A 27162-nucleotide genomic window follows, 5' to 3' on the forward strand; every position below is an offset into this window, starting at 1 on the left:
TGCTTATGAGAATGCTGTTCAAGAAGCAGATCAAACCCTGTGATTTTGCCCTTCCCTGATAAACTATATTGCCTGTTTCTATAGTGTATTATCAGGAAGAAGTCTTCAATGCTGCTTTTTTTAGCATTGTCTTTTATTTTAAATTATACACATAAAGAATAAACATAAACTGATTATAAATAATTCAATCATACAGAAATATAGAGAGCAAAGCTAAAAATGTGTCTTTATTTCATCTCCTCCTTTTCCCTATCTTTTCTTCTTCTGCTCTTTAATTTTGCTTGCTTTCCCTTTCTGTGCATCAAAATGTGACTAAAAAAAATACATACCTCTATCTTACTTTACATTTGTAACTTCTTTCAGTATCTTTTAAGTTTATGACCACATGTCTCGAAAGGGCTGTATTAGTTATCTCCTGATGCATAAAAAGTAACCCCCAAAGTGTAGCCACTGAAAATAATAAATTATCTCACAGCTTCTGGATAAGGAATCTATGACAGCTTAGCTGGATTCCTCTGGTTCAGGTTTCTAGTGAAGTTACTAATATCAAGTTGCTGCCCAGAGATGTGGTCTCATCTCTGTCTTGTCTGGGATAGGAGTGGAGGGAAAGGGAATCTGTTTCTAAGGTCACTAACACTGCTGTTGTCAGGGCTTGTTTCCTTAACCCATGAGCCACTCCACAGGGCTAGGGGCTGGCTTCTCCTAGAAAAAGCATTCCAAGAGACAGCATGTGCCCAAGATGGCAGCAACAGTTTTCCACAACTAAATCTCAGATGTGGCATTTCACCACTTCTCCCATAGTCTATCTGTTAGAAGCCACTCAATAAGTCCAAGGAGAGAGGATTACCAAAGAGCATAAATAGTAAATGGTGAGAATTGTTGCTGGCCATTTTGTTAAACTACCCGCTGCAAGAGCCATCAGCAATGTGCATTAATTTCCACTGCAACTCTCTGATGCAATCATGTCATAACTTCTCTACCCTCCTCACATCTCAGATACCACTTTCTCTTCTTTCTCTGTTAATTACTCTGCTTCTTATTTAACTGAGAAGAGAGAAGTACTTCACTTTTCCCCAGACATATGGTATGATACACAGTAAATCATATATATGGTATACACCACCTCGCTGGTGTCTCAGATGGTAAAGAATCTATCTACTTGCAATGCGGGAGACCTGGGTTCAATCCCTGGGTCGGGAAGATTCCCTGGAGGAGGGAGTGGCTACCCATTCCAATATTCTTGCATGTGAAATCCCATGGAGAGAGGAGCCTGGTGGGCTACAATCCATAGGGTCGCAAAGAGTTGGACACAACTTAGCGATTAACACTTCTACTTCCTTCCATACAGTAAATACATACTAGTCTGGTGAAAATGACAAAACATAACGAGTGCATTCATTAAGTGTCCAAAAGTAACAAGGAAAACTAATCATTAAAATAACACATGATACAGATAAATATAGGGAAGTAACGGATTTTGTGAAATGCCTACACAGAAAAGGCTTTTTGAGGAAATTCCGTAAATACATAAAGAGTGGGAAATCTTATTCTTTAAAAAAAAAAAAAAAAACCCACAATTCTGTAAAGATAATTCAACTATCTTCCAATAGAATTTATAATGATTATCGTAAAAATCTACTACTCTTTCGAGGACAGTGTGATCTGAAGAATTCTTTTAAAAGTACTAACCTTTGTCATATAAAAGAGAACTAAAATGCTTCTTTTTAACAACTATCTACTTACTGCAATTTCAGTGATCTGTAGAATTGTAATATTAGCATTTAGAAGGATGCCATTTTAAGACTATGGTTATATCTGATCAAGTTCCGTATTTCTGTGCTGGGGAAAAAAACAAGAAGCATTTCAACATGGACAAATCCACAGCAGTAGGTTTACAATTATTCTTAAGTATAATAGTCATGTTTGAAGATATGAATAAATAACTTTGTACTTTTTAGACTGTAATCTACAACATACATGTTAATAAACTGCATGCATACAAACTGTAAATTATTTTGCTCATCCATTTACCTCGGAGGTGTAGACATTTAATCCCCAGGAAATGTGCAAGGTTTTCTTATCCACATCATCATTTCTAATGTGCCTGAAAATTTGTCTCTCTCTGAGAACAAGGCCAAGTATTTTTTTCCGTGAAGGAATATTGCATTTCATGCCCACATTTCCTTTTATTTAAAGCTTTTATTTCTAGATTATCTTTATACTTGGTGGGTGTTTTTGAACTTGTATGACTAAAAAAAAAATGTTTATATGGTAGTATCTTTGAGTATTATGTTCAAAACAAATACTACAAATTCTTACCTTAAATCAAGGGAATGAGGAACTAAATCAAAAGCAATGAGGAACTAAAGTCAAAAGGCAGAATAGAGAGGGAAAGGCCAAGAGAACACAGTAGTCATAGAAAACACGCTATTTCAACAACACAAGAGATGACTCTACACATGGACATCACCAGATGGTCAATATCGAAATCAGATTGATTATATTATTTGCAGCCAAAGATAGAGAAGCTCTATACAGTCACCTTGTGCACACCAGGACCCAGGAGAAAGGAGCAGGGACCCCACAAGAGACTGACCCAGACTTGCCCATGAGTGTCCAGGAGTCTCCGGTGGAGACATGGGTCAACAGTGGCCTGCTACAAGGTCAGGGGCACTGAGCGTGGCATTGCCTGCATGGGACCATGTGAAGGAGGTCACCATTATCTTCATTACCTACACCATAGTTTGACTTCAGGTCAAACAACAGGGAGGGAACACAGCCCCACCAATACCAGAAAACTGGACTGAAGATTTACTGAGCATGGCCCCACCCATCAGAACCAGTTTCCCCCTCAGTTAGTCTCTCCCATCAAAAACTTCCTTGAGCCCGTCCTTATCTATCACAGGGCAGACAGAATGAAAACCACAATCACAGAAAACTAAACAAATTGATCACATGGACCACAGCCTTGTCTAATTCAATGAAACTATGAGCCATGCCATGCAGGGCCACCCAAGATGGTCAGGTCATGGTGGAAAGTTCTGACAAAACATGGTCCACTGGAGAAGAGAATGGCAAACCACTTCAGAATTCTTGCCTTGAAAACCCCATGAACAGCATGAAAAGGCAAAAAGATAGGACACTGAGAGATGAACTCCAAGGGAGATCAGTGGAGAAATAACTCCAGAAAGAATGAAGAGATGGAGCCAAGGCAAAAACAACACCCAGTTATGGATGTGACTGGAGATGGAAGTCAAGTCCTATTGAAAGGTTGTTGTTGAATCATGCGAAGACACCGGGATTCTTGGTCCCTGGAGGAAAAGAAGTCAAGGCTTGATCGCTAAGAGCTTTTGTGTAATAAAGTTTTATTAAAGTATAAAGGAGATAGAGAAAGCTTCTGACATAGGCATCAGAAGGGGGTAGAAAGAGTACCCGCTTGCTAGTGTTAACAATGAAGTTATATACTCTCCAATGAATCCAAAGAATGTCTGGAGGTTGTAAAGACCTCACCAGACCTACTCCCATAATTTACATTTTAAGATAATAGAATTAGCCAGAAGGTTTAATCCAGAAACTGTCCTCAGGCAGGATACATCCTTGTAAAGACCAGGTCTACTCCCATAATTTACATTTTAAGATAACAGAAGGTTTAATCCAGAGACTATCCTTAATCCAGAGATTGTCCTCAGGCAGGATACATTATTGTTATATAATCCTAAGGAATGTGGAGAAAGAAAAAAAATTTGTCCTTTCTTCCTCCTTGAGAATTCCACACCCCTCTCTCCTTGGGGACCCCTAGACTCCTTATCAACCTGCCTAGGAACTGACTCTCTCACTATGTAGTAAAGAGCAGTAATGCATAGGAACCTGGAATGTTAGGTCCATGAATCAAGGCAAATTGGAAGTGGTCAGAGGAGATGGCAAGAGTGAACATCGACATTTTAGGAATTAGTGAACTAAAATGGCCTGGAATGGGTGAATTTAACTCAGATGATCATTATATCTACCATTGTGGGCAAGAATCCCTTAGAAGAAATGGAGTAGCCATCACAGTCAACAAGAGTCCAGAATGCAGTACTTGGATGCAATCTCAAAAACAACAAAATGATCTCTGTTTGTTTCCAAGGCAAACCTTTCATTATCACAGTAATCCAAGTCTATGCCCCATCCAGTGATGCTGAAGAAGCTGAAGTTGAACAGTTCTATAAAGACCTACAAGACCTTCTAGAACTAACACCCCCCAAAAAATGTCCTTTTTATTATAGGGGACTGGAATGCAAAAGTAGGAAGTCAAGAGACACCTAGAATAACAGGCAAATTTGGCCTTGGAGTACAAAACAAAGCAGGTAAAAGGCTAACAGAGTTTTGCCAAGAGAACACACTGGTCATAGCAAACACCCTCTTTCAGCAACACAAAAGAAGATTCTACACATGGACATCACCAGACAGTCAGTACCAAAATCATGTTGATTATATTCTTTGCAGCCAAGATGGAGAAGCTCTATGTGGTCAACAAAAATAAGACTGGGAGCTGACTGTGACTCAGATCATGAACTCCTTATTGCCAAATCCAGACTTAAATTGAAGACAGTAGGGAAAACCACTAGACCATTCAAGTATGACCTAAGTCAAATCCCTTACAATTATACAGTGGAAGTGACAAATAGATTCAAGGGATCAGATATGATAGACAGAGTACCTGAAGAACTATGGACAGAGTTTCATAACATGGTACAGGAGGTGGCGATATAAACTATCTCCAAGAAAAAGAAATGCAAAAAGGCAAAATGATTGTCTGAGGAGGCCTTACAAATAGCTGAAAAAAAGAAGAGAAGTGAAAGACAAAGGAGAAAAGGAAAGATATACCCATTTGAATTCAGAGTTCCAAAGAATGGCAAGGAGAGATAAGAAAGCCTTCTTCAGTGATCAATACAAAGAAATTGAGGAAACAATAGAATGGGAAAGATCAGAGATCTCTTCAAGAAAATGAGACATAAAGGGAACATTTCATGTAAACATGGCACAATAAAGGACAGAAACAGTATTAAGAAGCAGAAGATATTAAGAAGAGGTGGCAAGAATACACAGAACTATACAAAAAAAGATCTTCATGACTCAGATAACCACGATGGTGTGATCACTCACCTAGAACCAGACATCCTGGAGTGTAAAGTCAAGTGGGCTTTAGAAAACATCACTACGAACAAAGCTAGAGGAGGTGATGGAATTCCAGCTGACCTATTTCAAATCCTAAAAGATGATGCTGTGAAAGTGCTGCACTCAATATGCCAGGAAATTTGGAAAACTCAGCAGTGGCCCCAGGACTAGAAAAGGTCCATTTTCATCGCAATCCCAAAGAAAGGCAATGCCAAAGAATGTTCAAACTACCGCACAATTGCACTCATTTAGCCTACTAGCAACATGATGCTCAAAATCCTTCAAGCTAGGCTTCAACAGTGTGTGAATAGATGGAAAAGCAATGAAGAAATAAAGTAAAAAGCACCCATCAGTTCTACAAAACATCTCTGGGAATGGCAAGCATCAGGGAAAGAAAGTGAAATTGTTAGTCGCTCAGTTGTGTCTGATTCTCTGCAACTCCATGGGCTGAAGCCCACCAGGCTAATCTGTCCATAGAATTTTTCAGGCTAAAATCCTGGAGTGGGTTGCCATTTCCTTCTCCAGAGAATCAAGGAAGGGATGTGTTAATCTCTTCTTTTCACAGGTGGAGAGGGTCTGATTCTCTGTGAGCTGAACAACGGCACTTTAGTTTAACAGTCAGACAGGGGCGGGACCTCTTATTGAATGATTATGATAACAGCAAGGTAAAGCAAGTCAAAAGCAGAGACATTACTTTGCCAACAAAGGTCCGTCTAGTCAAGGCTATGGTTTTTCCAGTAGTCATGTATGGATGTGAGAGTTGGACTGTGAAGAAGGCTGAGCGCTGAAGAATTGATGCTTTTGAACTGTGGTGTTGGAGAAGACTCTCGAGTCCCTTGGACTGCAAGGAGATCCAACCAGTCCATTCTGAAGGACATCAGTCCTGGGGTGTTCTTTGGAAGGACTGATGTAAAGCTGAAACGCCAGTACTTTGGCCACCTCATGTGAAGAGTTGACTCATTGGAAAAGACTCTGATGCTGGGAGGAATTGGGGGCAGGAGGAGAAGGGGACGACAGAGGATGAGATGGCTGGATGGCATCACTGACTCGATGGACGTGAGTTTGAGTGAACTCCAGGAGTTGGTGATGGACAGGGAGGCCTGGTGTGCTGCGATTCACGGGGTCGCAAAGAGTCGGACACGACTCAGCGACTGAACTGACTGACTGACTAAAAGCAAGTCAAGGAAATAGTTCCAACCTGGAGTCAGAATTGGTTCTTCTCTGCAACATTACCACTCCCTATCAAAATCTTGCTCTTCATTATGTAAATAGCATCTACCAAATTTTCCAAGCCAGAAATCTAATCATTCATGACCCCTCTCTCTCCTTAGTCTCTGAAGCTGACAAATCACTAAATGGCTTTATCTTTGTTATTTCTATGTGTGCATCCCCACTGCTACTATTAAGTACAGCATTATGCCTAAGAACACAGACTTGGAGCCTGACAGATTGGGTTCCCCTCTGTGCTCTATCTATACCTTACTAGCTGTGTGATCTTGAGAAAGTTATGCAACATGTTTCTGCCTCAGTTCCCTGATCTATACAATGGGGATTATAACTGTAGTTTTCACGGTTGTTGTGAGGATTAAATGAGTCATTATATGAATGTACTTAGACTTTGGTGTTTACTTTTATTATATGACCATCTCTTTCCTGGAATACTGAACAGTCTACTAATTGGTCTTCTAATTGAAAGTTCTAATCCATTTTAAGTCCCTTTTCCAAAATGAAGCCAGAGGAATATTTCTAAAATGGATATGTGAATAGTTTTTTTGCAATTCCCTAAAAGGACATTTGATAGACTTCATTATAATGTTCAAATTTCTTATAACATGACCTTTAACTGAGCCCCGAGAACCCTTCAGCGTGTCTCCCCACTCTGCTCTCCCTGGCCATTTAAGTCATACCAACACTTTTGATTCTCTAATACACTTAATGGCTCTGAACTTTGGGGCTCAAACACACTCTTACCTCTGACTAGACCACTCTTTACCTCCTCTTTTCTTGCCTAAATCTTATCCATAATGTTTTTGCCACACCTGGAGAATGAGTATGTGGGCGGAAGAAAGATTCAGAAAGAGCTACCAATGTGATGTTGTTCAGTCACTCAGTCATGTCTGATTCTTTGTGACCCCATGGACTGTGGCATGCCAGGCTTCCCTGTCCTTCACTATCTCCTGGAGTTTGCTCACATTCATGTCCATTGAGTCGGTGATGCTATCTAACCATCTCATCCTGTGTCGCCCCCTTCTCCTCCTGCCTTCAATGGTTCCTAGCATCAGGGTCTTTTCCAATGAGTTGGCTCTTCCCATCAGGTGGCCAAAGTATTAGAGCTTCAGCTTCAGTATACTAGTGTGATAGGAAGCAAGTAAATGAAATTTGTCAGGGAGAGGGAAGGACGTGTGTCAGAAACTGCTGTCAGCTGAAGACAGGAACTGAGACTTGACCACTGGCTTTGACAACATTATTTCTCCAATCACTCACTAAAGAAATAATCAATATTTTTAAAGTTGGAATTTCTGTATACTATAGTATAATTTTCAAAGCAGAATATACACTCTTTATGTATATGTAATGTAGGAATCTTACAATAAAACTGTATATAAAAATAAATTCCAAAATTTTATACTACCATTCAATTGAGAATAGTTTCTGCACTGAGAAACCCAGTATAGATAACAAGCAAGAAAGTTAAGGTAAGTTCAAATTAATTCAAATCTCACAGGATAGCAAAAGGTAAGAGTTAGTCCACTATGATGTTTCTGCTTAAATATTAATATTTCTCCAGGTATGACAAGTACATGCCAACCATTGTTGTAAGCAACTTTTTATTCTATTTCTTGGTCGTTAATATACTTTGAGTACATATTCTCTTTGTACCTAAAAATCTTTTCTTCTTTGTCTGCTGCATCAAATCCAAGGACTTTCTCTGCTTTTAACCAAACAAACAAACCTGTTAGTAGAAATTTTACTTTAAATGTCAGGCAAAATGAAATGATTGTTCAAGTCCAGCCATTGCCATTAATGCAATAATGTCCTTATATTAGTGGATATTTAAAGAGTGAAATATATAAAACATATATATATGTAATGGATATTAAAAGATATATTAAGAGGTATTTGGAGAGATTGTGGTCAGAGAGACCAAACAACGATGATCAGTGGTGGTGTTTTTGCTTCCTATAATTGCTAATTATAAGAATATTTAATGGAGACAAATATCAACTCTGAGGATACTTTATTATTCCAAATAGAGCAAATATAGACCTGCTATATAAAGTTCATTTCCTCACCAAAAGAAAATTTTTTTCGGATCTGATATACACATATATATCTGATATATAGGTGTATATATTAATACAGTTATATAAATGTATTTTTTAAGATTTTCATGTATTCTTATGCTGTTATTTTTTTATCATGGTCTTTTTTATACAGTATTATCCTTGACATATCAACCTATAATAAAGTTTACTATAGCTGTAATAGAAATCTTTTCAGCTATCCTCTCAATTCATAGGTTTTGTTGATATGAGAACTAATAAAAATCAAAGTACATAGAAATAATCATGTTACTTATTGTCAGGAATGCATATGTGATAGAACTTAAATATTTAGGAATTGAAATGTGGCTAAAATATAATCTTGACTAGTTTATTTCCTCTACAATGTTGAAATCAAACCATTTAAGGAAGATAGTAAATCCTATAATTTTGAAGGAAAATCAGTGTACATTCTGCTGATTAAAAGCTATACATTCCATTTTCTCTCTATCCCACTTTTCCTGCTGTGATTTAGTTCTTTTTTCTTGACCTTTACTCAGATGAAATAGGAAATAAGTCCTTACTGCCACTCGTACAATATCCCTGGAATGATTTTGGCTTATGACCTTTAAATGATGGGGATAAATAAAATGAATCACATCTCCTCGCTTGGACCTGATCTGTGGGTCAACATATGTTTGCTTTTCATCTGTATGAAAATGCTTTAGGCTACGATTGCCATGGAGTAGCTGAAGTCAGGTGAAGAATGGGCAGGTGCCAATTGAGTCAGGCAGGAGATGAAATTATGATACGAAATGGGAAAGCTGAGAAGTGGGGAATTCTTTGTAAGGGATGCTGATTGCTTGTGATCACTTGCCTTTCCATGGCTGAAGGGCAGGGTGTAAGGACAGTGTGCAAATGCCTGGACCATTAAGGGCAGAACACCTGAGCAGAATGCTGGAAAGAGCTTACCTGACAGTGACATGGCTGTGAGAACAGGGCTTGAAACTGGATGAAAATGCCTCAGGGCTTCCATAACATTTCATCCCCCATGAAGAAGGGATTTTCTGGAAGCACCTTTTTAACATTGAGGATGATTTTGCCAATTAAAAAAACATAGGCACTTTTAGAATTTCCACTGCCAAACTGTGTTTGATATATTGAGTCCTATCCTTAACTTTTAAAAAAAAAAAATATGTTTCATAAAGCCTAATGATATTTACAGAGATATAAAAGTTGAAAATCTAGCCAAGGTTATGTGGTGTTTAAAATCAAGTATGATATTTTCCTGTGAAATCCCAAGATCATTAACATTGCTTTAGTCAGCATTACTAGGAAATACATGCCAGTAAGATGAAAATTAATTTACAGTTGAGTGCTTTATGTCAGGAGACCACTTGCCTGATCGCAGTTATTTGAAACAGAGCATATTCTGAGCACATTGCCTGCTGCTTTTTCTTGGCTGTAGATATTGACGAGTGTGGGACTGGGAGGCACAGCTGTGCCAATGACACCATTTGCTTTAACTTGGATGGTGGATATGATTGCCGATGTCCTCACGGGAAGAACTGCACAGGGGATTGCATCCACGATGGAAAAATTAAGCACAACGGTCAGATTTGGGTGCTGGAAAATGACCGGTGCTCCGTGTGTTCATGTCAGGTTGGTATAAACAAAGCACTGTAACCATTTTTATCAAGGTGTAATTTGCATGTATTTCAAGTGTACAGCTTGATAAACAAATGCATACATCTGATTAACCTCTGCACAATTAATATAACATAACATTTCCACCTACCCACGTTGGCTGGCCTCTGCCCTTTCTTAATCCCATAGCCCCAGACACAAGTAAACACTGTGTCCTATTTCTACAGATTAGATTTGTATTTTCTACAGCCTCATATAAGTGGAATCATATAACACAGTTGGCCTTCCATATCTGCAGGATCCACATTCATGGATTCAGCTAACTGTGGATGAAAAATACTTAAGGAGAAAGCTCCAGAAAGTTCTGAAAAGCAAAACTTTCATTTTCCTGACCCCAGCAACTTTTTACATAAGTTCTATATTATATTAGATATTATAGGTAATCTAGAAATAATTTAAAGTATATGGGAGATTATGTATAGGTTATATGCAAATACTATGCCATTTTATATAAGGGACTTGAGCATCCATGGATTTTGGTATCCACCTGCAACCTGGAAATAATCCCCCAGGTATATGAGTGAAAACTATACTTATTCTTTTGTGTCTGACATTTGTCTCAGCATTATGCTTTGACACTCAATTATATTCGTTACCTGTATAAGTAACCCACCCCTTTTTATTACTGAATAGTGTTCCTTTGTACAGAAATACCACAGTGTGTTTATCTATTCAATGATAGAATTTTGATTCTAACTAGGCTAATGTTTTTATAGGCACAGTGTCATATTTGAATGAATGCATAAGTGAAGCCAGAATGAACACGCTATGGCCTGCAAGTGAAAAAACACCTATTTGGGTTATATTTCAGTTTTAAGAGGTGTTCTGTGTACCCAGTTGATAATAGAAATTTAAATTATAGTTAAATAATAATACCAAGGACTCAACTATTATTAAAGAAATTGATAACAGCTTGTACAAATTATAAGGTTAACATATCTATAAACTTAATAATATGTAAAACTCGATGACTACCTACCAAATATAAACATACAATCCATTACACAGAACAAACTTTAGTTAGTATTCAAATTACGAGTACATAAAAATTTATATATACATACACGAATTTATTTGCACATAAGAGCCATGCAGTGGTTATCATTCTATACTGGTTATTTCTGAAAAAAATTTTTCCAGTCAAGTCATTTAAACAGTAATGTGCAGAAAGAAAATTGGAAGTTCTCCAGTTTGAGTAATTTCTGGGTGTTAGCTACAAATAGGAATTTTAAAGAAAATCAGTTATATTGAGAAAACTGTGAGTTATCTCAAACTACCAAATCAACATCTGAAATTATAGCTATGGTGCTGATGCTCAGTCACTCAGTTGTGTCTGACCCTTTGTGGCCCCATGGACAGTAACCCACCAGGCTCTTCTGTCCATGGGATTTCCCAGGCAAGAATACTGGAGTGGGTTGCCATATCCTCCTCCAGAGGATCTTCCTGGCCCAGTGATGGAACCCATGTCTCTTGCATCTCCTGCATTGACTGGCAGAATCTTTACCACTAGCACCACCTGGGAAGCCTGATTTTAGATATATTATGTAATATACATGTATATATATAGAGAGATAATTATGAATATAGATATATTATGAATATATCTATATATATTCCCCTGGAGGAGGAAATGGTAACCCATTGCAATATTCTTGCCTGGAGAATCCTCATGGACAGAGGAGCCTGGCAGGCTATGGTCCAGAGGCTCCCAAAGAGTCGGACATGAATGCAGTGACTTAGCACAGCACAGCACATATGTATAATGTATATATAGATGTTTATCTACATAGGTACTCACACGTACAGACACACCCACATACATATGATATCAGTATATTGAGAAACAGAGGCTTTTGGTAACTACTTTTTCTCCTTGTCATACAGAATGGATTTGTAATGTGTCGACGGATGGTCTGTGACTGTGAGAATCCCACAGTTGATCTTTTCTGCTGCCCTGAATGTGACCCAAGGTTGAGCAGTCAGTGCCTCCATCAAAACGGGGAAACCTTGTACAATAGTGGCGACACCTGGGTTCAGAATTGCCAGCAGTGCCGCTGCCTGGTAAGTTTGGCTACCTAAAGTTCAGGAAACATTACGCCCAGAATCAAAATAGGAAAGCAACCTTCCCTGCCCCTCCACCAATATTCAGTACCTGGCCATAGCATTGGAAGTTACAAAAGGTGAACCAGTTATGATGACAAGGTGATGGTTCTGCATTCAGGACCTGAGAAGGAGCGTCCAGGGGTAGATGCAGTAAACCATGCCATGTCGTCTTTCAGGACAATCTCCAGAGCTCCAAAGAAGAAAAGGCTGTCCTTACTTTCCCAATCCCACTCAGCCTAGGTTTACTTAAAAACAGTAATGAACGAAACAATGGCATTCAAAAAAATCCTTTTTTCCAAGTAAACCTTTTGTTACTCCATTTCTGTCAATTATGCTCTGACTTAAAAAAACAAAAACAAAATACCTTTTTTCTTTCTAAAAATTGTTACTGTCAACACTATTCCAGCGGGAACCCTGTTTTACACATAGTTTGAATTTGCAATAAATATTAGAATGTTAGAGTTGAATGTATATATATATGAAACTTCTGCTGGAAACAATAGGTTAAAAAGAAAATAAAGACTTGATAAGAAGACCCCAGTCATTTTTCATGTGGCCAGATTTTTTGCTTCTTTCTATGGTATAAATGAAAATTCATCTACACGTCTTTATAGAAGAAAGTTTCATAGATACTGCTAAGTCACTTCAGTCATGTCCGACTCTGTGTGACCCCATAGATGGCAGCCTACCAGGCTCCCCCATCCCTGGGATTCTCCAGGCAAGAATACTGGAGTGGGTTGCCATTTCCTTCTCCAATGCATGAAAGTGAAAAGTGAAAGTGAAGTCGCTCAGTCGTGTCCGACTCTTCGCAACCCCCTGGACTGCAGCCCACCAGGCTCCTCCGACCATGGGATTTTCCAGGCAAGAGTACTGGAGTGGGTTGCCATTGCCTTCTCCAACATAGATACTAGTCTTAAAGTTAGGACTAGTTTCCTTTCTATTTGTGTGAGGATATTTTTAAGGCAATGCTTTTTTGTTGCTTCCTTTTTATACTTTCAACCCAAAAATCAATTGAAAGAGCAAGGTCAGTTTTGTGCCTGAAGGCTGCTTTCATCTCCCAAGACCATGAGACTCAGAATTATGAAGAAAATAGGAAACAGGTGGGAACTAAGTTTTAAAAAGATCCAGTTCACACAATTTTCCCATGTGCAATAAAAATGACTGAAATCAGCTCCTCGTTTTGTTTTTTTTCCCCAAAGTCCATACACTGAGAAATGTATAAATGAACAAAGAAAAACTGTCAAATTTCCTTCATATTTCAATTTACTTTCTTGTCAGTGGACAAAACTTTCTTTTTGCAGAAGGGAATAAATGAGAAAGTAGGGTAAAAGACTGAAAGGAAGGAAAAAGCATCTCATAGGCAAAAAAGCTAAGTAAAAATCTCTTCTGTAGTAAACAGTTCTTTGTCATGGGAAAGAGAGGACGTGCCCATTTAATTGTTTTAAGAGAATTGGTTTTTGCTTTCCTTTATTGCTATTCTTATTTAACCCATGAAGACAGCTTCATAATCCATCTACAGTATAGATCTCATGTGTGGATTCCCTACCACATTCATGGCTGTGAAGGTCTAAGTATGAATGTCCATCAAAGAAATTGAGTAATTGAGTATTCAGTAAACACTGTGTTCCCTCCCTTCCCCTCCCTCTACCCTTGTCCATCTGCTCTCCTTATAGCAAGGGGAAGTTGACTGTTGGCCCCTGCCTTGCCCAGAGGTGGAGTGTGAATTCAGTGTCCTCCCCGAGAACGAGTGCTGCCCACGCTGTGTCACCGACCCTTGCCAGGCTGACACCATCCGCAATGACATCACCAAAACTTGCCTGGACGAGATGAATGTGGTTCGCTTCACTGGGTCCTCTTGGATCAAACATGGCACTGAGTGTACTCTCTGCCAGTGCAAGGTAAAACCCACTATATTCAAGTAGGGAGCACTTGGCCAGCTGTGCCCAGGAATCATAGATATTAATGTGGCCAGTGAGAAGCACCTTCCTTCCTTTTACTGTTCAGAGTTGGGAGGAGGACCACTCAGCTTAATTAGTGCCAAAGCTGACTGTCCTGTGCATCCTCTAAAGCATTTTCAGGGAGAAGGAGGTGCTTGGTCTGAAACCAGAATGATGGTTATTTATATCACTGGAACAGAAAGAACCTATGTAAATTGCCCTAAAGCATCTAACTGCACACATCTTTTTAAAAAAATAGTACAACACCAAGCTTCATGTTTCTTTCATGATAGAGGACAGTATTATTTTATTGATTTTTATCTAGTCTTTTTATGATATAAGATATATCAACAAGGTAAGCATACTGCATTTTCCAAAGTGAAAATCAATATGGCAAAAATGGGCATATTTCTTGGTCTGTTGTGGTCAGTTACATTGAGTTGAAAAATTTAAGACTTGTTTAACATATTTTATTCCTACAGCTGGAGAAAAATCATTATAAAGATTTTTCTTTTTATTCTCATAGGAAAATAAAGCATTATGTCTTTTACTTCACTAAGAACAAAAATACTGATAACGTAGACAGGGTATATAGAATTCAAAAATGGTGACAAACTTGAAAGCTTTCTACTTGGATTATTGTTCCTTACAAATATTTGATTCAGTGGTCATTGCACTTCAGAGTCAAAGTTTTAGAGTCAACACTAAAACTAATACTCTGAAAAGCTTAACAACAACAAGAAAGCAAAGATGTCAGATTTTTCCCAGCATAGCACAGCCAGATATCTCTAACTGCTCTGGTTCTTTAAATGAACATTTCCATTAAAATTTTTTTTTTCAGTAGAGCAATTTAATTCCGATTCACATAGTACAAATTTCTTACTAGAGTGACTTGATGTAACAAGACAAAGAAATATGAAATGCTTTAAGTTATCTCAAACTATTATTATCTATTTCACACCGAAATTTCTAGCTCTTTCAGTCAATGCAATTTGTCAATCAAGCACAGCTTTTGGGGAGGAACATTTAATGGGGTCTTCTAAAAGTGCATTAGCACATTTGAAAGTTACTTTTACTACAAAAAGTTACTAGCAATGTATATGCAGTGCCACTTTAATATACATTTAATATGGATACATTTGAGTGCATTTAGTGGTGCATTATCTAGAAACTTCGGTATTAATGATTAATAGGGCAATACTTTCTGACATTCAATTGCCAAAGATATTTGAGTCTCTTTACACTCTTAATCTCCTAATAGATTATTGTTCTGAGCAGTGACAACAAAAATATATACTGAGTGATGCAATGTAAAACACACCAGATATAGCTCAGACAGATACTTCCAACAAGAAAAATGCAAACAGTAATAGGCAGAAAACATTACAGTATTTTCTGGGGGTAAAGAGTGTGAATGAGCTTGTCATGTACTGCCTTACAAACAAATAGGACTTTTTGGCTCCTAGTAGAATTGTTTCCAGAAAGTGTATTTTGGCATTAGATTCATTTCTTGTCAGAAAACTGCCATTTCTCAGAAGTTACTATTTGATGCCATTTCCCTTTTCCCTTCTTATTAAGTTGAGTTATAAGAATATGCTCAATGCTACCAAATGTATCCCTAATAGTCATTTTATTATATTTATTTTTTGCTATATTAAAAATAAAATTTATGCCAAATAGGCTTGAGAGATTGCATTGGAGGTAAGCATTCATCACAGTTCGACACTGTCAAAGCACTATTTGCATTTACTGTCTCTCCATCCTACCACTTCTGAGTTACTGGTGTAGTCAATAAATGCAACTTGTGTGGGGTGTTGTGCCAGGGTAGAATGATAACCAAAAACAGCAAAAATTGTTCCTGGAAATTTTTCCCCAACAGGTTATCGTCTAGAGCTCTGCTATCCAGTTCTGTAGTCAGAAGCCACATGTAGTTATTTAAATTCATTGAAATTAAATTAAAAATCCAGTTCTTCAGTCACACGAGTCACATTTCAAGTGCTCACATGTGCTCGTGGCTATCATAGTAGACAGCACATGCAGAGAACAATTCTATCATGGCAGAATATTCTATAGGAAAGCACTGGTCTAGAGGTGAAGAATGGGGCATCTGAAATCAGGCTACCTGGATTCAGAGCCTGGTCCACACTAGCAATGTCACCTCAAGGGACATTTATAAATCTCTCTGTGACTCTGTTTTTCTCACCTAAAACTTGGAATAAAAATATTACTTACATAAGAATAATTTATATTGCCTACTTGAGAAAGTTGCTTTAAGAATTAAGTGAAAGGCCCCCACAAAAAGTTTCCTACACGTTTCATACACATTCAGAGTAAGTGCTCAATAAATGTTGGCTATTATTATTGTTGGTAGTGGACAGCAGAAACATTAAGTCATGAAACAGAGACATTACTCACTGTGAAGGACACTCTGAAGGAAGAATGAACTGTGCTAAGAGGCTGTCCAACAAGTGAACCAATTTTATTTCCTGAGGAATTAAGAGTTAGCTGGGAGAAATAGGGTTAAGAGCTTCCCTTTCCTTTTTAAAGATATCTTTAAATTGCTTGCTAAGTCACTGCTAAGTCATTTCAGTCGTTTTCAACTCTGCGCGACCCCATAGACGGCAGCCCACCAGGCTCCGCGGTCCCTGGGATTCTCCAGGCAAGAAAACCGGAATGGGTTGCCATTTCCTTCTCCAATGCATGAAAGTGAAAAGTGAAAGGGAAGTCTTTTGGTCATGTCCGACTCTTCTCGACCCCATGGACTGCAGCCTACCAGGCTCCTCCGTCCATGGGATTTGCCAGGCAAGAGTACTGGAGTGGGGTGCCATTGCCTTCTCCGTTAAATTGCTTAGGTTAAAAAAAAAAAAAAATGTTTCTGTCACTCAGAAGTTGAATTCACATCAAAAATGAATTACTAATGCTGTCTTACCTAAATCCGATAGAAACTACACAACTCCAGAGAGCTTTCAGGCAATTGTGCTTTGAGTTCCAGGCTATAAAGAGAAATGTACCTAGTTGATAAATAAGGAAGGAGGAGATATTAGAGGGTCAGTCAGGCAAGAAAACTGGAATGGGTCGCCATTTCCTTCTCCAAGGGATCTTCCCAACCTAGGGATCGAACCCTGCATAGTAGGCATATTCTTTACCATCTGAGCGACCAGGAGGCAAATAAAAAGTGAAAGTGTTAGTCACTCAGTAGTATCCAACTCTTTGCGACCCCATGGACTGTAGCCGGCCAAGCTTCTCTGTCCATGCAATTCTCCAGGCAAGAATACTGGATTGGGTTACCTTTCCATTCTCCAGGGGATTTTCCTGACCCAGGAATCAGAACCCAGATTTCCTGCATTGCAGGCAGATTCTTTACCATCTGAGCTACCAAGGAGTAATATAGTCAGAAGAGCTTAGTAGATCAAAAGAGAAGAAAGGATTATTCTATGAATACTGGAATGACTGGATAGCAATTTGAGGGATGTAAGTTGTATATACTAGTATGCTATGTATCAGAACAATTCCCATGTGGAAAAAGTGTTATATATTAAAAATAAATCAAAATAAAGATAAGTAATCAAATATTTATCAAAATTCTAGAAGGGAGATGCCTTTTCTAACATAAAAGTGATAAAATATACCTCAAAAAATTTAGAGCTTCTGTAGATATACAAAATTAGCAAAGTATAAAATCACAATTAGAGACTGGAAAAATATGTTCAGCAGATATGATATCTTTATTAGATTAAAAACATGAAAATTAAAAATACTTATTTTCCCATAAATAACAGAGAATGAATAAACAATTCACTAGCAACTGAACTGACTGACTGACTGAAAAAATACAACTGTTAAAAAAGAGGAGAGCATTCAGCTTTTAAATAGTTGAAATAAATATAAACTAACATAATGATTTATTATTTCCACATACTACAGTAAAAAAAAATTCACAATAATTTCCAATGTTAACAGTGATATAGTGGAATTGTAGTTTTTTTGCAGAGTTAGTGACATTGAAAAATACAATCAAGAGCCACACATATACCTCCTAGTCCCATCCCCATCTCCACAGAAATATCCAGAAAATCTTATTAATCCTGAGTCTCAGAATCCAACCAAAAGAAATAATCTAAAATATGGAACAAACTGTGTGCATCCTAATATTCACCTCAACATTAATTGGCATGCAGAATCAAAAAGAAACCAAAATACCCAACAATGGAAAGATGGTTAAATAAATTATGATGAGGGCATGGCAACCTACTCCAATATTCTTGCCTGGAGAATCCACATGGACAGAGAAGCCTGGTGGGCTACAGTCCATGGGGTCGTGAAGAGTCAGACACAACTGAGCAGCTAAGCACACAGCATCTGATATAACATAAACTCCAGGAGGTAGTGAAGGACACGGAGGTGTGGAGTGCTACAGTCCATGCGGTCGCAGAGTGGGGCATGACTGAGTGACAGAACAACAAAATCTAACATATAATACTACAACTGTACATTATATGTAATTTTATGATTGCATCATTCAATCATTCAAGTACCAACAATGCTTATAATAAAAATTAAGATAAAAATACTGTGTGATTATATATGTACTTTGATTACAAGAAGGCTAAAAACAGAGAAATATGAAATGAAATCTATGAGGATATACTAAAATATTGATAATAGTGGAATTTAAAATATATTCATTTTTATGTAGATTATTTATAGACAGGGAAGCCTGGTGTGCTGCAGTGCATGGGGTCACCAAGAGTCAGACGACTTAGCAACTGAACAACAATTTATAGCACATATGTGTACATATATTATAATTACACATATATTTATTCTATCTGTTATATAATTTATAAACATTAATGTATTAATAACAGTATTTTATAAAAATTATATCAAATATATATGCTAATAAAATATTTTATGCTTTGTATATATTATATAGAAACATTTTACTGAAAGCTGAAAGTCAGCTGTCTTCTAATCTTGATTTTATAGAGTTTAGTATGCAGACTGATGAGGACTCCTTTACCAATAAAATACAGCCAGAAATAACAGGGTTTTAAGGAAACTCACTGTTATTGTGTAAAAAATAATTAGATTTTTATGGCAGTGGATGGTTACTATTCATAGCAGCCTAAGTTTCAGTAGATCACCTTTTATTCTAGGTTTTATCAAGGTAATGTTTGTTAAGGTCAAATACATAGCGATTTTGTGCAAATTTTTTATGTTTGATGAATCAAAATATAGAATACTTTCAACAGTCTAGCAAGTAACTTTTTGCCCCCTTCTAGGAGAAGGCAATGGCACCCCACTCCAGTACTCTTGCCTGGAAAATCCCATGGATGGAGGAGCCTGATGGGCTGCAGTCCATGGGGTCGCTAAGAGTCGGACACGACTGAGCGACTTCACTTTCACTTTTCACTTTCATGCATTGGAGAAGGAAATGGCAACCCACTCCAATGTTCTTGCCTGGAGAATCCCAGGGACGGGGGAACCTGGTGGGCTGCCGTCTATGAGGTCGCACAGAGTCGGACATGACTGAAGGGACTTAACAGCAGCAGCAGGCAATACCTATTCCTGTAGGAAACCTCAATTTTATTTCATTACAACAAATGTATTTTTCCTATTTAAAAATTCATATGTGTATCACACAGTATGTATTATTTTATGTCTAATGGTGAATTGACCAGTTTATCATTAAGTAATGTCCCTCTTTATCGCTAACAAGATTTCTAGACAAGTAGTCAGTTTTGCCTGGTACTTATGAAACCACACACTATGTTTTGATTCATCAACTTTTAACCTGTCTATAGTTTTATATTTAGAATGCATATTTATAGATAATATATAAATAGTTCTTACTTTTTAATCCAGTGTGACAGTTTCTGTCTTTTAACGGAAGTGTTTAGTCGATTTATATTTGATATTGTTTTTGACATTCATGTATTTAGGGGCCACCATTTTGTGATTTGTTTTCTGCTTGTTCTATATGTTGTTTTTTTAATAATCTTATGTATGCAAGGAAAGTATCCACTTGCTTTCCTTCTGTTTATTTTTATATTAGTTTTATATAAGTTTTTCTATTATTCAATTTAATTTTTCTTTTAGATTCTTAATTATAACTCTTTATATCGTTATTTTTTGTTGTTGGCTTATGCAACAACTAAAATAATAATATAACCAAAAACCTTTGGTTTTTATAATTTTGACTATGATACACTTAAGTGTGATTTTTGTTGTCTTTATTCTCTTTGGGATGTGCTGGGTTTTTTGAATATCTAAATTGATTTTTTTTCACCAAATTTGAGAAAAAATTGACCATTGTTTCTTCAGATATTTTGTCTGCCACACTTTCTCCCTCTTATTCTCCCAAGACTCCAATCACCCATGTGTTACACGGTTTAATATTACCCTGAAGGTCACTGAGATTCTATTTTTATTTCAATCCTTTTCTTTTTGTTTTTTTTTTTTAAAGCAACTTAGTTTACAGTTTATTATAACTTCATCACTTCCACATTTGTGACGCATGTTAAAAATAGATTGCACATTAAAAACCATTTAAAATTTCCTCAGTAGTAGATTCTCCTTGTTAAAAATCAGAACTTAATAGATCAAACGAAAGTACCTCTGATTAGTCCCTTCTCCAATGCCCGCTGTCTTAGCCCTCTCCCTTGAAACAGTCACCATTAACAATGCTTCTAGATTTTTCTCCATGGGGTTGCCCCTATCTGTGTGCATATGTATTTTAACATAAATGATGGCTCCATTATTTCACTTAATAATATGACTTAGACAGTTTTTCATGTCAGTACTTACAGGTCCACCTCATTTTTAGAAAGTTACAGCATGATGTTCCACAGAAAGGGTGCACAATTATTTATTTAGACATTCCTCTTGTCATGAATATTTAGGTTGCTTTGAATTTTTCACTATTGCAAATAACATCTCAGAGACCTCCAGGACAATATTAAATGCTACAACATTCGAATCATAGGGGTTCCAGAAGAAGAAGTCTTTTTGTTTTAAATATTGGATAATTTCTATATTTTTTTCAAATTTACAGACTACTTCTGCCATCTCTAATCTTCTGTTAAGCCCATCCAATGAATTTTTCATTTCAAATACTGTGCTTTTCAGTTCCAGAATTTTTATTTAATTTTATTTTTAGTTTCATTACTCTGCTGCAATTTACAACCTTTTCATTCATTATAACCTTTTTTTAAAATTTTTCTTAACATCTTTGTACACATTTGTAATAGACACTTTCTAGTCTTTATCTGGGTTTCCCTGGTGGCTGAGACGGTAAAGAATCACTTTGTAGTGCAGGAGACCCAGGTTCAATCCTTGGTTCAGGGAGATCCCCTGGAGAAGGAAATAGCTAGTGACTCCAATATTCTTGCCTGGAGAATTCCATGGACAGAGAGGAGCCTGGTGACTACAGTCTTTATCTGCATTTATACCAACTGGATTAACTCTGAGTCATTTCTCTTTCACTACTTTTTCTCTTGATGAGTCACTTTTTTCTGCTTGTTTGTTTTTTCACATATCTAATAATGGTTATGGTTTATTGGATATTGTGGACAGAATATAGAATAGGTCCTCTATAGGTCCTCCATTCTGTTGGCTTCCCCTGAAGACTGTTGTCATTCTAGCAAATTTCAAATTACAGCCAATAAACTTGCAATTGAGAAGGCTAGACTTTATATTAGTTAGATCTATTCCAGATGTACCCTTAGTTCTAGGGTGAATCTCTTAATCTTGAGACTGTTTTATTCCTAAACATGAAAGCCTGAAATTTTTTATCAGTCCCTTTTAACTTGGTAGGGCACAGATTTTAAGCACTACTACCCACAGGGAGCAGCATCTGAAATATCTGCTCAGAGCTCTCCAACTTCAAGCTGTGACTCTCTGATTGTCCTTTTAGAGTCTCCTCTGCAATTCAAAGACCAGCCACTGATTTGAGGGGAGTTTCCATGCTGATTCATTCCTTCCTTTCTAAGATATTTCCTTCTGAATTTCCAGGCACCCTGGCAGCCCCAAGTGTTGTCCTCCAACATCTGAAGTCTATCAGATTGTGGCTTTCTGCTTGAGTTGTAGTTATCCTAAGTTTCACAGACTAGACAGTGCCCTAAGGGAAAATGCCAGGTAGAAAAGAATCTCACACAATACATTTCCCTCCTTTCAGAGATTGAAATTCCTCCAGTGTCTGCTTGCTTTTAGTCACTAATTCATTGATTTAAATAATTTTTATATTTTGTCCAAACTTTATAGTTATCCATATGAGAGACAGTCTTGTGTAACTAACTATGCCATTACCGAAATTGGACCCCAGTGGAATATTTTATTACTCTTTCTTATATCAACTAGGTTTCCTTAATTGAGGAGCTATCAATGGCATGGTCTGTAGCATTCATGTTCCTATAGCAGAACATACTGATAGGGAATAAGAAAAACATTACTCGAAGATTTGGGGAAATATATCTTCTCTTCCTAAAATCTACTTATACTCCAGAAATTTCCCTAACTCTCTCTGCTCAAAATCCATACAGTCTGAGGAACTGATATTCTTGGGAACTGGTATACCTCTCCTTTCACTGGGTCAGTGAGTTGGGAAAGATCATGTGACCAGGTTATGGTTAGAAATCCTCAGCCTCTGAGCAAAACAACAAAGCTTTAAAACACTGCTGGAGAGCTAAGAAATGGTTGTCTGTCACACTTTTTTGCCATCAGAGTAAGAATTCTGCTTAATAACAATTAAAAGAAAGAGGGTTAAGTTAAATTGATAATATTCTTCTTGGATATAGACTGTCTTTTCTCTCATTTGGTAAGCTTTAACAAAGGCTAAAGTATTAAGGTCCTTTCTTAAGTTTTATCTGAACCTTTTGGTTTTATCATATTAAGGTCTGATACATTTTCAATCATGTAAAGTCAATTATCTGAGAGAATATATCAAATAGAAGATGAGCTTTAGAGTCAGACTAACCTGTATTTTAATCCCAGTTGTATCCTTATATTAGCTGTGAGACTTTGGACATGATATTTAAGCTTTCTGATGTTCAGTTTCTGAACCTAAAAATCATCACTATTAATAGTGATCCTACTGGGAATGCTCTGAGGTTGAAATTAGATAATGTATTTAAAGTTTCTGGTGAAGCTTCTGACACAGAGTATGCACTCAAAAAGTAGAAGGATATTATCATCTTGTGATTGTGTTAACAATGCTAACAATGATAACAACGCTATCATTATTATCAGCGAGCCACTGGAAGAAAGAGTGCAAAAATTCAAAAGAATAAGATACAATTTTTTTTCTTTTCTGTAATACATTATGCTATTTTGGCTGTCATTGTTCAGTTGATAAGTCGTGTCCAACTCTGCAACCTCATGGACTGTAGCACACCAGGCTCCTCCATCCTCCAGTATCTCCCAGAGTTTGCTGACACTATCTAACCATCTCTTCCTCTGCCACCGCTTTTTCCTTTTGCCTTCAATCTTTCCTAGCATCAGGGTCTTTTCCAATGAGTAGGCTTTTTGCATCAGGTGGCCAAAGTTTTGCAGCTTCGGCATCATTCCTTTCAATGAATATTGAAAGTTGATTTCCTTTAGGACTGACTGGTTTAATCTTGCAATCCAAGGGACTCTCAAGAGCCTTCTCCGGCACCACAATTCAAAAGCATCAACACTTCAGTGTTCATCCTTCGTTATACTATTTTTTTAATATAAATTTATTTATTTTAATTGAAGCTTAATTACTTTACAATATTGTATTGGTGTTGCCATACATCAACATGAATCCACCACAGGTATACACGTGTTCCCCATCCCGAACCCCACTCCCTCCTCCCTCCCCATACCATCCCTCTGGGTTGTCCCAGTGCACTATTTTTTATACTATTTTGGTACTTTGTTATAAAAACCCATTATGCTTATTCGGCTCTTCCCTGTTTTCCTTGCCTCATCTCTATAGTTTCTTCACTTAGAATTCTTGCCAAGACAGAACTTTTTTAGGCGTCTTAACTACACAGAACTCTTTTCACTTTAAAGCCTTTACTAATTCTGTTCCCTGTGCTCTTGGCATAACTTTTCACAGAACTATCTTGAGGTCTTGGGTTAAACATCACTTCTATATAGAATTCTACTCTGGCCACCCAATCTAAGTAGCCAGACTTTTTATTAATCTCATAACATCACCTAGTTTGTTTCTTTTCTAGCACTTTTTACAATTTTTGATTGTACACTTGATTATTAATGGATACAGCTATAGGCCCTGTCCTGTGAGAGTAGCAACCATATCTGCTTTATTCATCAGCATGTCTAGGGCTCAGTTTACTCAGTGCTTATTTTGTGAATGGGCAAATAAAAGAACAAATGTGATCTAAGAGAGTGCCATGGAGTAAATAAAGCTGCTGCTGCTAGCCTATGATTTACCACAAATAACTGGCCACAGTTGGTTTTTAAGTGAGACATGAAAAGTGATTAGGACACTGAACTTTCAGGAGCATATAAATAACAAATACACTGTTCGGTTATGTGTAACAATCAGTGAGAACTGACTAGTGGCTTAAAAATTCATACTGTGCCTTTTTCCTCTGTCTTTTCTCTAGAATGGCCACATCTGTTGCTCAGTGGATCCACAGTGCCTTCAGGAACTGTGAAGTTAACTGTCTCACTGGAAATTTCTGTTTAAAGAATGTTTCATTAAAAAGACCAAAAAAGAAAAAAAAAAAAGGTAAAACTTAAAGTGGATGATTTGTGGGCAGCTAAGTGCAGCATTGTTATTAGCTGAGTGAACTTTCAATTATGAAATTCATGGAGCTTGAGAAAATCACAAAAGGAAAAGGCTTGGGGCAAAACTAGACCAGAATTCCACCTCAATGGTGTCTGACATCAAGCGTGTGGAAGAATGGGTGTGAGATACATACCATGACATCATGACCCCTGGACATAAAGCCTGAGCTTATGGGGGCTTTGGAAACCTCTGGCTTCACTGGTGCAGAAAATACTCCTCTAGATCAGAATCTTCATGAATCAGTTCAGTTCTTCACTGCAAAAAATAAAATATAAGGCAGTGATTGAGTTCTATTTTCAGAAGCAAAGCAAAGAAGCTATAACATGTTATATGTACAATATACACTCTGAGAAGAAATCTGAAACGTTATTGTCATGATAAAAATAATGCACAGGCATGGTTACTTAATATTTTCTAACAAGAGAACTCATCCCTATTTCCTTGTTTTACTGCACTTAATATTTGGTTGAATTTGTTCAGTATAAGCTCGTTCTTGTGTAAAATTAAATAAATATTTCTCTTACCTTATAACATGTCCCGGTGTTTGCTTACTGTGTTCCTTTTGCCCCACACATTCTTCAACATACAAATTGCTTTCTGGTTCTGCTGATGAAACACTCCCACCTCCCAAACTGAAGGTGATTTTTGCTATATTACATGCCAAAATGGGGGGTGTGAAGGATACCTTCGTTCTGCCCCTGTGGATTCCCCAGGCTGCCTTTCACCCTCCCTCATGTCCTGGGGACTGACTTATGCACATCATATTAATCGGTTCTGTTGTCCTCTGAATTCTGACTCAGTTTGACTAGTAGCGACCACCAGCAGGATATCAGAAAGAGAGAGTTTGGCTGTTTACTCTGCTGGCTCCTTTCCTGTCAGGTTACTGCCGTGATTAGCTGTGTCACTGAAGGTGACGTCTCCTGGCAGGTGGCCCTCCCTGTTCAGCTACCCTCTCCCGACTTCTGTTTTGCTTCTTCTGGCTTCAGGGATAATAACAACTCTGGCTGTTTTGTCTTTGTGGGTACCTGCTCAGTTTCTTGTTTTCCCTGTTTCCTATAGCCTCTTTATAAATGGTCCCTTTGTTAAACTCTCTTTAATTAGCCAGCTTGAGCGTGCCATCTGTTTCCTGCCAGGATTCTGACTGATGTCCATAAGGAAAGGAGTATGTGAGAGTTGGGAATATCTTCAAAAATTTGTCCTTCACAATTTGATATACAAATTTAAAGAATCCCAATGTTAGGAGGGATTATGATATTACATGTTAAAATTTTTGATGCACTAGAATCTCAGGAGGAAAAAGTAAACTTACAGATGCTCAAATCAAGTGACCAAGTGAAGTTGCTCAGTCATGTCCGACTCTTTGCGACCCCGTGGACTGTAGCCTACCACGTTCCTGGGTGGGAATCCATGGGATTCTCCAGGCAAGAGTACTGGAGTGGGGTGCCATTGCCTTCTCCAGAGGACCTTCCCGACCCAGGGATCGAACCCTGCATTGTAGGCAGACGCTTTACCGTCTGAGCCACAGATGCTCAATAGTGATGGTAAATACAATATTTCCCTATTCGTATGTTTTGCACTAGGGTGAAAAAGAAATACAAATCTTATTAAATTTTAGTTGCATAGAGACTTCTTTAAAGAAAAAAGAATGGAAGTGGACAAGATGTAACTCCCGCAAGCTATGGAAAAGGTAAAGCAGCATTTAACTGCCTTTTCCCCATTGCTATGAAAATAACCTCATAGGAGCCGAGCTAAAGGATAATGTATAAATGTCTTAATATTTTGACATGTGTAGTATTTACTGAATGTGTCGATTCAAGTATCTCTCAGTATTCCCTGGACTTATAAATGCTCTTTTTTCTGCAGCCTTTTTATACTTAACTAAAAATTTCAGCAGAGCATAAAGTTTATTTTGAGCAGGTATTACTTACTGTGGAAACTAGCAATTTAGTCTCCAAAAAGATACTAATTTGAAAGTTTTTCCACGTATTTTTTCCTTATATAGATTTGGGGTTTCATGTAAATCTCCATAAAATATATATTTTATTAATACTTGCTTTTCTGAGAAAAGTATGAAATATGTGCATTTGCATGTGTGTGTACTTGTATACACACTCACAGTTTACATCCGTATACTTGTATATACTCATCATTTAGATGTTTTATGCCTTCTAGAAGAAGAAACGAGGTGGAATTGCACACTCCCACTCTATCA

At 37.5% G+C, this 27162-nt stretch overlaps 1 protein-coding gene across 3 annotated transcripts in view; it reads left to right on the top strand.

The window, feature by feature from the left end:
• Window positions 1–25485, top strand: part of NELL2 (neural EGFL like 2) — a 460086-nt gene extending 434601 nt beyond the window's left edge. For all 3 annotated transcript variants that reach the window (XM_061416377.1, XM_061416378.1, XM_061416379.1), the window contains 4 exons: window positions 9889–10082; window positions 12012–12188; window positions 13904–14128; window positions 24766–25485. In XM_061416377.1, the coding sequence (XP_061272361.1) occupies window positions 9889–10082; window positions 12012–12188; window positions 13904–14128; window positions 24766–24816 (647 nt within the window). In that variant the 3' untranslated portion in view covers window positions 24817–25485. The remainder of the gene's footprint in view (window positions 1–9888; window positions 10083–12011; window positions 12189–13903; window positions 14129–24765) is intronic.
• Window positions 25486–27162: the final 1677 nt, after the last annotated feature.

This window comes from Bos javanicus, chromosome 5 (genome assembly GCF_032452875.1).
Source record: "Bos javanicus breed banteng chromosome 5, ARS-OSU_banteng_1.0, whole genome shotgun sequence".
In the NCBI taxonomy this organism is placed as follows: domain Eukaryota; kingdom Metazoa; phylum Chordata; class Mammalia; order Artiodactyla; family Bovidae; genus Bos; species Bos javanicus.